Source organism: Mytilus galloprovincialis, chromosome 6 (genome assembly GCF_965363235.1).
Source record: "Mytilus galloprovincialis chromosome 6, xbMytGall1.hap1.1, whole genome shotgun sequence".
NCBI classification, from domain to species: domain Eukaryota; kingdom Metazoa; phylum Mollusca; class Bivalvia; order Mytilida; family Mytilidae; genus Mytilus; species Mytilus galloprovincialis.
This window is the reverse complement of record NC_134843.1, coordinates 41,683,817-41,696,594: the sequence shown is the minus strand read 5'-3', so window position 1 is coordinate 41,696,594 and position 12,778 is coordinate 41,683,817. Positions and strand designations below refer to the sequence as shown.

At 33.5% G+C, this 12,778-nt stretch overlaps 1 protein-coding gene and 1 long non-coding RNA gene across 2 annotated transcripts; both read right to left on the bottom strand.

Annotated features, from left to right (window-relative positions):
- Nucleotides 1-605: 605 nt before the first annotated feature.
- Nucleotides 606-4,614, bottom strand: LOC143079599 (uncharacterized). Its single transcript, XR_012979443.1, has 2 exons — nt 4,518-4,614; nt 606-2,959 (listed from the first exon to the last, which is right to left on the bottom strand). It is a non-coding gene; the product is annotated as an uncharacterized LOC143079599 (long non-coding RNA).
- A 1,675-nt stretch (nt 4,615-6,289) lies between these two features.
- LOC143078146 (uncharacterized) lies at nt 6,290-12,293 on the bottom strand. Its single transcript, XM_076253106.1, has 2 exons — nt 12,194-12,293; nt 6,290-8,011 (listed from the first exon to the last, which is right to left on the bottom strand). Exon 2 carries the CDS (start codon nt 8,002-8,004, stop codon nt 6,433-6,435), a length of 1,572 nt encoding a protein of 523 aa, XP_076109221.1. The 5' UTR covers nt 8,005-8,011; nt 12,194-12,293; the 3' UTR covers nt 6,290-6,432.
- Nucleotides 12,294-12,778: the final 485 nt, after the last annotated feature.

Sequence of the window (12,778 nt, the reverse complement as noted above, 5' to 3'; positions counted from 1 at the left end):
ATCGTCATTTTTCTAGTAATAATTTGGTGAAATGAAGACGTCTAACACCAGCGTTTATTTAAGATGTTTTTTTTTTTTAAATTTAAAAACAAATTGGTAAGGTAGAAAATTCAAAGATTGAACTAGAGATTTTCGTTAAAACAGTCGCACGAATATGCTTATCATGGTACCGTTAACGCTCGACAATGTCTATTTGAAAAAGGTTATATGTTGGACGGATCTAAGTCGTCTTTGAAGAACATGATTGTTGTACATTTTGATAAGTTTTAGTTGTTGCATTGCTGTCTTAATGTCATATACATTCTACATAACGAAATTTCCATACCAAGTCCGGAATATGACAGTTGTTATCCACGGGTATGATATGTTTGAGCTTTTGATTTAGCTATTTGATTAGGGACTTTCCGTTTTGAAAAATCCTTGGAGTTCGGTATTTTTGTGATTATACTTTTTCCATATACACCCCATCTTTTTTTTCAACTCAAAAACATATTTAAAATTAAAAAAAATAAAAACTTGTTTTCTTCCCGAATCTTCGCCCACGCTTCGTATATTGTTCTAGCCTACATTTATTCTCAAAACAGAAACAAAAAACAACGAGAAACTTGTAATTTTATCTTTATATACTTGGTAGTATGAGGCGTGTTCAGACGTTTAATCACAGAAAATCTTATTTAGCACATACAAAGCAAATAAATGAATTAAAAAAAATATATGCTATTGTTTGATCTCATTGATAAATGAAAAATGTTGAAAGAGATCACAAAAGGTAATAAATGCATTAAATGTGTTACCACTTCACAACCTATACTATTGTGAAGAGAGAGACATATCTCTTGCACGTTACAGACACCCTTGTAGATTTCGAAAAAGAGCAGGCTAATGCCGCTACAAGGTAGCACTCGGACCCGCAAAGTGGAAAGGGATTAATAATAATCTTTATTGCAAAATTACACCACTAATGGTCAAACAATCCAAACAAACAAATATATACATTTTAAAAACAATGCAATACAATGAAATACAATACAACATAAAATAAAAGAACGTATTTTAAAAGTTCAATTATAAATTTATGTATAACACACAATCACGAGTTTGTCTGACATGGGTCTGACCCCCTCAGTTCTAAAGACTGCTTAATGAAGACTCCAATATGACAAACAAGTTCAGGAATGGGTTAAAAATGTGTTTTAGTTTACTAAATTCATCAAGATGTTGAAATGATGGTACATAGTCTTTCAGATAAGCCAAAAAATTCGACCGCAATGATATGTTAATGTCACAATACATATAAGTTGCAAAACTTGTTTCCCAATCCACTATAAATAATTGTGTTTAAATTAACCTTCTATTGTTGGTCAACTACATTCAGGATCTATTTATTTATGGTATTTGTTACTACGGCTACTAATATACCAACAACAATAACGCACAAAACTAGCACTACAGACAATGAACAAGGCATTGCACAAAACGTTTTCTGCGGCACTCGATACGTATGGCTCAGACCCAGTAATTCTTTAAATGGCCCAACACAATCAGAATCCAATGTGTCAAACTTTTTATACATTCCTTTTAAATCCTGGAGCATGTTTCGAAAAGCACTCTCAGCTTGAAGAAATGTATCCATACTTAATCTGCTATATAGATTCTTTTTCGACTTGTTACAACCAAAAGTACAATTAAGGAACATTTCATGAACCCATGGATTTCCGTAGAAAAAATGGGGAAGATTGCGATTTTCAATGCACAATTCAAGAAATTGCAGAAAATATCCAAGTGCTTCTTTTACTCCTGACAGTGACTTAGTCTTGCTTGGAACAGTCAGTAGAGCAATACAATGAAAACATACGTTTTTCAAGTAGTAGGAAACAGCAACTCGATGTAATTGATTTGTGTTACGACGATTTGATTTCATCCAAGCGACATAAGATTTAACGATACGACATGCGGTCATCAAGTAACGTTGACTTGGATTTCTGCGTCCAACGTCAATGATATGTTTTTCATATCCACAAGTAGATTCCCGCCAGAGATATTCATGGTCAACTGTCCGTTCAGATTCGTCTAATCTGTGTGCCCATTTCATCACTCCATAGACTGTACACGTCATTTCCGAATTGGCATAAGTGACTCGATTTACTGTAAACGGATTGGGAACATAATCCGTACGTAACACCAATGAAGGAACAAAATCAATATCCAGCGTTGGCAAATGTCCATAATTTGCCTGGAACGATTCATTTAGACCTTCCAAAGTGACATTACTGTATAGATTGGAAGCATATGATATTTCTCTGTCTAGACTTATACGTATCGGGAAGGTCGGTGGATTAACAGAACGACGAAATGTATAAACAGTCCTATCACCGTACGGTAACTGCTCATATACTTGTTCTCGAGTTTTGTCAAGTATCGATTTGAAAACTTTTTCCTGTAAGTTTTTTGTATTTATGAAATAACTTGAATAATACGAGCCTGTTTTTGTGAAAATCTCATTCCGTTTCAACCATGGATAGTTTCTTAGCAAATATTCTGGGTTTTCAACTCGTAATTTTATTAGCTCGACCATTTCCTCTCCAGAATAATCGTAGACCGGACATTCTGTTACTTGCATGCCTTCTATTTCAAATTTAACTAAACAGTCAAACTCCAAGGCGTCATTAACTCTCAGTCCTTCCCTTGCACTTCCTTGTCTTACATTGCCATGAATAATTAGCCCTTTAAATTCCTCCCGTGCGTACTTTTTTAATCCGTCCAAAACTGTACCAAGAACGGAATCGGCTGCAGAGCTATGGACATCCCACTTAGAATTACTTATATTTATGTCTTTAAGATATCTATCTTGTAAAATTCGTCGCTGGAGATCATCTTCACCTGGGCCTACTGTAAAGACAGGATACCGCCAAGCATTAAGGTCATCTCCAATTTTTTCGTTAGTCGCCATGTAAAACACCTAAAATAAAAAGAAATCAAGAACTTAGATAAAAATAAAACTAGAAGGTTTAAAACGATATTCATGCACTCGTCAATACAATAATTATAAGAGGTTATTTCTTAAATTATCCTTCAGCCAATAACCATACGTCTCATGACTTTCAAAAGGCAATTACCGGACACCAGTGATCGTTGTAGTCAATCAACATAGTCGTCTTGAGATATTTTTCCTTGTTGAAGCAAAATATTTCATTTGATTACTGTACTCAAAACACCTTATACAAATGAATGTTCCTTCGTTGGTTTGATCGCTATTACATTGTGTATTGGTCATTTTTTTTTTTTTTTTTACAAAGCACATATTATGTCCGCAAATTGAGTCATATCACTATAATAATAATAATAATAATAATATCTTTATTTATAGAGAGTAACTCATTTGGATTACACCAATTTTCAATAAGGCTCTCTTAATACAATAATAATTACATTACAAATAAACAATGCATCAATAATAATGGTAAATAAAATGAAATTCAAAACAGTGTGGCTGTGGTCATTGATTGACACATTAAATTCATCCATTGACTGGGACAATTTACGTGAACGTTTGTCTGTAACGACCACTGTTCACGACGTACCTACGATAGACGTTTAAACTGTGGGGTCACCAAAGGTTTCTTAACGCCTTTAATTATAAAATAATTCGAAAAATTAATCAGGAATAACCTTTATGTTTTGATTTATATAATTGATATAAATCAAAACATCGTGTTATTTCTGATTAGTTTTTCGAATTACTTTATTAAGGTGTTGAGAACCTTTGGTGACCCCATAGTTTAGGTGTCTTTAAAAAGTACATAGTGAGCAGTAGTTGTTACATACAAACGTTCACTAAATTGTCCCAGTCAATGGATGAATTTAATGTGTCAATCATTGGCCACAGCCACACTGTTTTGAATTTCATAAAGATTATGTATAATTTAAAATACAATAAACAATTATGATATGGCATTACAGTAAAAATATGATGGTAATGTTAAAAGTACATAGATTTGTATTTATGTTTAAATTCGGATACTGTATTTGATTTTTTTATTGTATTAGGAAGAGCATTCCACACTTTTGGGCCATTGTACGAGAAACTAGACTTATACAACTCTGTATTTGGTTTTGGAATAAAAAAATTATCTGAGGATGAAAATCTCGTATTATATTTTTGGTTTGCAGAAGCTGATACAATAAGACTTGACATATATTCTGGAGCTAAGCTAACTATGGGAAGTCATAATCACGGGTTGACTAATATTCAGATCTACTGAAAAGCCTTTTTTCTGGCTCCTAAAGAATATATTTGGTACATTTAATAGGCCAAGTAAACCCCAAAATGTACCATGTTTATCACATTTTCCTGAGGTCTATCAAGCTTTTTGAAAAGCCAACACTTTTCTACTTTCGATTTCGGTTTACTAAAATTGCTATTGAATATGTAAAATGCAGTTGAAATATGATAACATAGTATTCTTAACTATACGCTATTAAAAGATATTAGGCAAACAAGGCAGTAGATTAGTTACCTTATTATCATCTAATGTATCTTTGTAGAGATATTGAAGTGCAAATCATTACTAATGACGTGTAACTGGAAAATATGCAGAAACGACTCGAGCGCCATCTATCGATTAGCAAATTGAAAGTTAATATTATCTTTTTACAGGTATACTTAAGGATACGCGTGTACAGGTGTAGAACTCGAAGCATCAGAGAGGCGATTTCGAAATTATTTCATGGTTATTTTTCTTCGTCTGATAAACACACAAATTTAACAGGATAATGACAGTTAATACACAAATATTTATACATTGCTTATATATATTCAACATTCAGGTTATCTTTATAGAACCATATTTATACTGCTTCATAATTGTTAAAGTGAAGTTTCAATATTGGTTTTGAATTCGGTAATTCCGACTCTCAATATTGGTTTTGAATTCGGTAATTCCGACTCCGTTGCACCTGGTCTCCGTTGCTGTTAGTTTAACACTGAACTTGTTTCTAACAAATCGGAATGGCATACATGAATACTAGTATAAGTAGCCAGAATGTTATCATAACTACACTTATAAATTTGTGTTGTTGGTACCATTCTGACCTGCAGTCTATTTAAAGTTGTAGTATTAAAAAATAATTTAATATGATGTATGTATCAGGTCCACCTTTGAAATTTTACTAAATTCTTCCATACATGTTAAGTATTGGCTTTGAAGTTTGGTTGTACTTGTAGAAAACATATTTCAAACAGAATAGAACATTCTAATTTTTACGGAGATGTTGTTTACCGAGACCTGAAATTTGGAAACGATCCAGGTAAACGAACTGATCCTTCAAATAAACTTTATGTTCTAATATGTTACCAATTCAGCACTGTAATTAGATCTTTGAATCTTTAATATTTTAGTCTTAGAAGCATGCTATTTTTTAATTAGTTGCTTTGGCTTTGAAATAGCTGTCAGTAACTGCGTGCAAATTTGCACTAAGTGTCTTTCTGTTCTGTGAATGTACCCGTAAAAGTACCCGTCCATTCACTCTGTGCTTTTGTTAAATGTATTTTTATGTGTATCCATCTGATGGGTTAAGCCTTTTTCAACTAATGTGTATTGTTTGTTTTCATGTTGTACTGTCACAAAACTGTCCAATGTGAGGAGGAGGGTTTGTGCTTTCAAACGAGTGTAATCCCGTAACCGGCATTCAGTATGTGCCCAAGTAAGGAAGACTGTTATATAGTTTTCTCGTCTGAATTGTTTTATATTAAACAGTGTCATTTCGGACCTTTTATAGCTTACTATGATTGACGCATTGTTGAAGGCCGTAGGGTGACCTATTGCTATTCATTTCTGTGACATTTTGTCTCTTATAGAGAGTTGTCTCATTGCCGTCTACATTCTATATTCGTACATAGTTAATTATCAAATAAAATTGTTTAAGTACCCATTCTTATTGTCATTAAAGCTAGTTTTCCAGGCTTACATTTGCGGATTCAGGGGCTTAGAGGGCGTACGTCTACCTTGGATTGGGAAATATATATAATTTTTTGGCATGAAATCTTCTAAAAATATTCGACTCTCGCTACGCCCGGCAATATTTATTAAGTGAAATCAAATAACGCCTCCTTTGAAAAATATCCTAAATCCGCCCCTAGTTCAAGATATTTCATAGACTAGAATTTTTATTTAACACATGAAATGTGGATCAAAATAATTTTTAAATTATTTTAATTTCATCTATCATGTACAAAAAATGTATGTAAAGAGTATATGGCCTGAAGTACATAAGATGCAAGTTTTTTCCCCCAAATATATATATTACATGTAACATCTAATTAACAGAATGACAAAAAGTAAATATGTAATTCCGTAGTTAGAACAGATTACAAAAGTATTTTTAAATATGAAGGAATGAGTTCCAATTTTACAATAATGCACTGATGGTGTACTAAGATAAGGACTCCGTTGCGTCACGTGTTAGTAAAGCTACTAATATTCCAAAAACAATAACGCACAAAACAAACAGTGCACACGATGAAATAGCCTCAAAGTTAATGATAGCTTTCTCTTGCACTCGATATTCATGCGTAAGACCAAGTAATTCTTTGAATGGCCCTACACGGTCAGGATCCAATGAGTCAAATTCTGTATACAAACCTTTTAAATCTTGCAGCATGATTCGAAAAGCTCTTTCGGCATTCGTGAATGTATTCTTACATATTCTTCCGTATAGGTTCTTTTCTGGCTTATTACTTCCAAATGTGCAATTAGGGATCATAACATGAACCCATGGATTACCATAGAAAAAATGGGGAAGATTGCGACTTTTTATGCATAATTCAAAAAACTGCAGAAAATATCCGAGTGCTTCTTTTACTCCTGAAAGTGATTTGGCCTTCCTTGGTACAGTCAGTAGAGCAATACAATGAAAATATATATTTTTCAAGAAGTACGAAACAGCTACACAATGTAATTGATTTGTTTCTCGACGATTCGATTTTATCCCCGTGACATAAGATTTGACGATACGACATGCTGTCATCACGTAACGTTGACTAGGATTTCTGCGTCCAACGTCACTGATAAGTTTTTCATATCCACATGTAGATTCCCGCCAGATATAAACACGATCAATGGTTAGTTCAGATTCAAGCAGTCTATGTGCCCATTTCATCACTCCATAAACTGCGCACGTCATTTCCTTCTCGCCATTTCTAATATTCACTGTATACGGATTGGGGACGTAGTCCTTACGCAATAACAATGCAGGAACAATATCAATGTCTAACGTCTGTGTCTTCCTTTGTCCCGGGAGTTTGGCACTTTCAAGTGTTACTCTTGTGTACAAACCGCCAGCATATGATATTTCCCGGTCTAAACCTATTTGTATCGTGAACGATGGTGGTTTAATAGACCGTCGATATGTATAAATTATTCTATCTTCAGGCGGCAATCGATTAAAGATATGTTCACGAGTTTTGTCTATCAATGCCTTGAACACCTTTTCTTGTAAATTTTTTGTATTAATATAGCAATTTGTACCATTTAATTCTGCTATAGTAAGAATCTTACAGCGGAGCAACCATGGATAGATTCTTAACAAATATTCTGGGTTTTCGACACGTAACTTAATGAACTCAGGCATAAGCTCTCCAGAATAATCAAAGACCGGACATTTTGTCGCCTGCATGCCTTCTATTTCAAAATGAACTAAACAGTCAAACTCTAGAGCATCATTGACTTTCAGTCCTTCTCTAGAACTTCCTTGCTTTAGGCTACCATGAATAATCAATCCTTCATATTCCTCATTAGCATATTTTTTTAATATTAGCAATATTTTCTCAAGAACAGAATCAACCGCAGAGCAATGTTCATCCCAATCATTATCAGTTATATTTATGTTTACAAGGTATATATTCTGTAAAATTCTTTGCTTGAGATCTTCTTCTTCTGGGCCAACAGTAAACACAGGATATCTCCAAGTATTAAGTTGATCTGCAATTTTCTCATCAGCAGCCATTAGAAAACTGAAAATAAGATAAAAAAAAAATATAATATTAGCAAACCTTTTATTACTTAGATATAACCATCCTTAGATCAAGTGTGACTTTTAGCTGGGTCCGGTAAACGTTCATTTGTTACGCTTATATACAACTTTACCTAGGAAAATGTAGACTCTTAGAATGATAATATGATTGTTTTTAAAAGGCTGTTATTAAATATATCCTGTATGGATATCAAAAAAGTAAAACCACATAAATACTGAATCTGACGAAGTTCAAAACGGAATGTTCCTAATCAAATGGCAAAATCAAAAGCTCAAACACATCAAACGAATGGACGACAAATGTGATATTTCTTACTTGGTACAGGCATTTTTCGTAGTAGAAACTGGTGAATTAAACCTGATTTCATAGCTAGGAAGCTAAATTGAGGTGCAAATCATAGCCATGCACGTGTACTCCAGTGCCACATATTGATTGGTAAATGAATTGACCTATGGCATTCAATATACATTAGTAACTAAAGGAGCGAGTTTTCCGAATTGTCAGGAAAACGGGTGGCTCAAACTGAAAAAAGATACATTTTTTTGTAAACTAGTCCTATATTAAAATATATGACTTATGAGTTTTAAATCATTTACATTTAACGTTTTTTATCGGATAATTCTTTTTTACTATCAATGTTGAAACCCGATTACATTGATAACATTGAAAGTAAAAAAAAGCAATAAAAAACTCCGAAGTCATATAATATAGGACTACAGTTTTAACATAACAGCATGTTGCTCAGTCTTATGTTTAGCTCAACTGGCACTATTGTATCAAATCGTTTTTGATGCGTTTTGTTATTTGATTTTGCCATGTGATTATGGACTTTCCCAATTGATTTTCCTCTAAGTTCAGTATTTTTGTGATTTTACTTTTTTGTATCTGATGACCCTGTCCATCAACCAAGATGGCCGTCATGGTTAAAAATAGAACTTGGGGGTCAAATGCAGTTTTTGGCTTATATCCGTGAAACTAAAGCATTTAGACATGGGTAAAAATGTTCATCAGGTAAAGAACTATCTGTGCTGAAATTTTCAGACGCATCAGACAACACGTTGTTGGGTTGCTGCCCCTGAATTGGTAATTTTAAGGAAATTTATCCTATTTTGTGTTTGAAGCAAAAACTAAACAAGTCAAACTGATTTTTGCCATGAATTCTATTCTTTTCTACAATGTTGGAGAGTGTCAGTTGTTGAATATGCTCATGTATAGACCAAGGTATGCGACACAGGCTCTTTAGAGCCTCTAGTTATATGTAGTTAATTTGTAGACAGCTGATGTTCGACGACATTTCGTTTGTTGCTATGAAATTGTCAGTTTATATATATAAGTCAAGTTCGAATTGACTGGAATAAGGTTTAACCACAAACCAAACGAAACGGGAACAGAGAGAACTAGTCCAAATAATTATGACGTCTTGGAAGGCTATTTTAAATTTGTGCTTTGACGCCTTCCTGCGACGTAAAGGCGTCAAAGATAGCCTTTCAAGGTGTCATAATTATTTGGACTAGGACAGAACCAGCTTACATACAGACGTCGGATTTTAACTCCTGTAAGATTGTGATGCTGATGCTTTACGAAGTTGTAAAATATACTAATGCTAACGTTTGGAACAAAACAACTTATGTTTATGAATTGCCATACCGAAGGTCTAAATACGAATCTTAAACTTCGATTATTAATTATATATGCAGAAAGTCCACGATTTCGTTATTCTGTATATAATTTATAATCAGAATTTTTAAAACTGTTATCAGTATTGGCACAATTATTCACAATACACAGTGTAGATACTATTCTGTACGCTATCCGGAAGTCGCGATTTTCGAAGCGAGAACTTTTTGGATCACATTTTAAATTTGATGGGTATACTGAATTAAACGGTAAGTTGATCATCTGGACATTCCTTAATGATTAATTCAGCTGAAATTGATATTCTCACATGGTTTAGAATTAAATTCAGCACATTCATTATTCTTAATCAAGATATTTTCAAGTGCATCACTAAGGAAAATCAGTCGGTGAACCTAAAAACAATCTTTTTACCCTCTTAGTGTACAAATCAACGTAAACACCAGACTTAATTAACTAAATGAAGTATATTTCAAGAGGTGGTAAAAGTTTCAACCAGATCTTCGAAGCAAGAAATAAGAAAATTACACTTTTTTGAATTTCTCACTGTACGATCAGTCTCGCTTGTATATTTTGAAACTGTATGATCAGTCTTTGTTTCACTGTATTCTAGTGGTGATTTCAAAGTTATTTACGATACATTAGTAGGTGGCATTTTTCTAAATAATACAAATATATTTCAATAAATTCACATCCTGAAAACTTATGAAACATGTTTTAGCTTGATAGGGTGTACTCGACTTACTACATTAAGTATAAGGATGTTTAAATGTTGCTAAAATAAGAGGAAGGTTTGTTGTATATATAAGTTTCAGAAATGTCATCCGTTATACTTAAAATTGTACAAACACAGAGATTTAATTGTTATATAAAAATGCATGTATTTACACACATTCGAGGCCGTACTGTAGCCTATAATTGATCACAGTTCCTTCACTTTGTTTTGGATGTAGAGCTGTCCCTTTGACACTCAATTGTACACCACTTTGTAAAGCGAGGGTTTATAGTGATAATGAAGTCCGTCTTTCTGTTCGTCCGTTGGACCGGTACAATATGTTTCGTAGGTTTTGTAAGCGCAGCTCCTCACTTAATATACACTGGGGGTTCCAGCCATTTTTAAATGGAGAGGGGGTCCAATCCAGGAGAAAAAAGGATTCCGCATATATGTTCCCATACAAATGCATTGATAGATAAAAAAGGGTTTCAAACGGCCGGATATCCTTTTTCTGGATCCGTCACTGATATATAACTATTAATTAATCTTTCTCGGATTCCTTATCAAAAATGATAATGACTGTATTGTGCACCGTCTATTTCGAATTTTAGTAAAAACTTTTATGGGGTTTCTTTATATAAGATACGGACTTTAACATTGAATTATATGGGGCCACCCATCAGATATTTCCAACACCTCCTAAACCAATTATTGAAGTTTTCTGAAATTGCTCCATTTTTAATCAAATGTTATCATCAATTGGTCACCGGCGGACAGTGTAAATAGTCTTTAAAAATGTAATAGCTAAATAAATAACTGCAACGATACACTATAACAAAGTCCACAAGAGAATCATGTATTGCTTTTTAGGCATTTGATTTTAAATAAGGCTGACGGAACAAAAACACAAAATTTGCCGTCTACAAAAATCATCAGAAATATATTTGTATTGTCCGATGAAAGAAATTGCATGTTATAGTTCCCTGGACAGTTCATAGTATCACATAGACACGTATATACCTTCAAATTGCCGTTGTTTTTTCCTTCAAAATCACGACTGGCCATACAGTAAAAAAATCTGAAATCGCTTCTAGAATACAGTCAGTTCTAGACTGATCGTACAGTCATTTATTTTGGGATCCTCAAGGAAAACATATTTTTTATGGGAAATACGAATATTCTGCTTAGATACGAAAAGAATATTGAAACAGTATATATTTAACTGTAAACTGATGCAAATATTTGCAATAAAAGATTATTTTCTCTGTACTACGAGAGCAAAATAGTCCATCGATTTCACTTTTTTCTATCAAGTTAGTGAGATGCACACGTATATTTTATAATCAAATGCATGTTTTTGTTACAGGTACTCATATTTATGATGCTATACATACCTTGAAGATGTTCAAAGCACTTTATAGATATAGGAGTAAACAAATGATGAGAAAAGTCACCGTAGGCAAAACCGTCCCGTTAGCCAGTTGAAAATCATCGCTTCGAAAATCGCGACTTCCGGATAGCGTACAGAATAGTATCTACACTGTGTATTATATTTTGACCCCATTATTCTGGATATTCTTTATTTTTGGGTTCATTATTACCTTTTCTTGGTTTTTGGATCAATTCTCTATTCTGTAAACCCCATCCAGACCCTCAAAGCACTGAGTGTGATTTGTAATCAACAAACATAGCAGACGCTGTCTTGAATGTGTATTTTTGGCATACAAATTACGATATACAAAATTATTACTAAACTCGGTTCAGCGAATAACGCAATTATGATATCAAAATGAGATAACATAAAAACTTACAGTGTGGTAGACTTTGATAGATAAAATTATCTTAATTGGACATTTCGACATCTACTAGAATCTACTGTAGCAGCTGAGCTTGATCTACGTGACGTTCGTCTCAAAACAAAAAGCAAAGGGAAGATAATAAGGAAGTACACCACTAATTAATGGCCCCATTGCTTTCTATGTTAAATTCCTCAATTTCGAGTGGTCACAGCTCTTTTATCTTAAGTTCAAATAAAGTGACAATCATTGCATGTCAAAGCAACACCTTCTGGTGTCCTGTACTGAAAAAATCAACATACCTTACATTGCATATAAGAAAGAACTGGTTCCCGGAACTGCGGATGTACCAAAACAGGTACTTCCGATCTGACAAAAAGGCAAAATGTACCCTCCTTTTTAAATTTCATGCCATTTTTTTATTATTCAAATTTATCAGTCAAAAATTGTTCTGCAATGATCACCAGTCATGCAGCTATCATTTGATACCAAAATTAATAAAATATTCTAAATATATTGAAACTTATGTCCATGCGTAGGAACTATTTTGTGTTAAATATGTACTACTTTCTGGTATGTGCTTTCTGGCCGGGCCTGAAT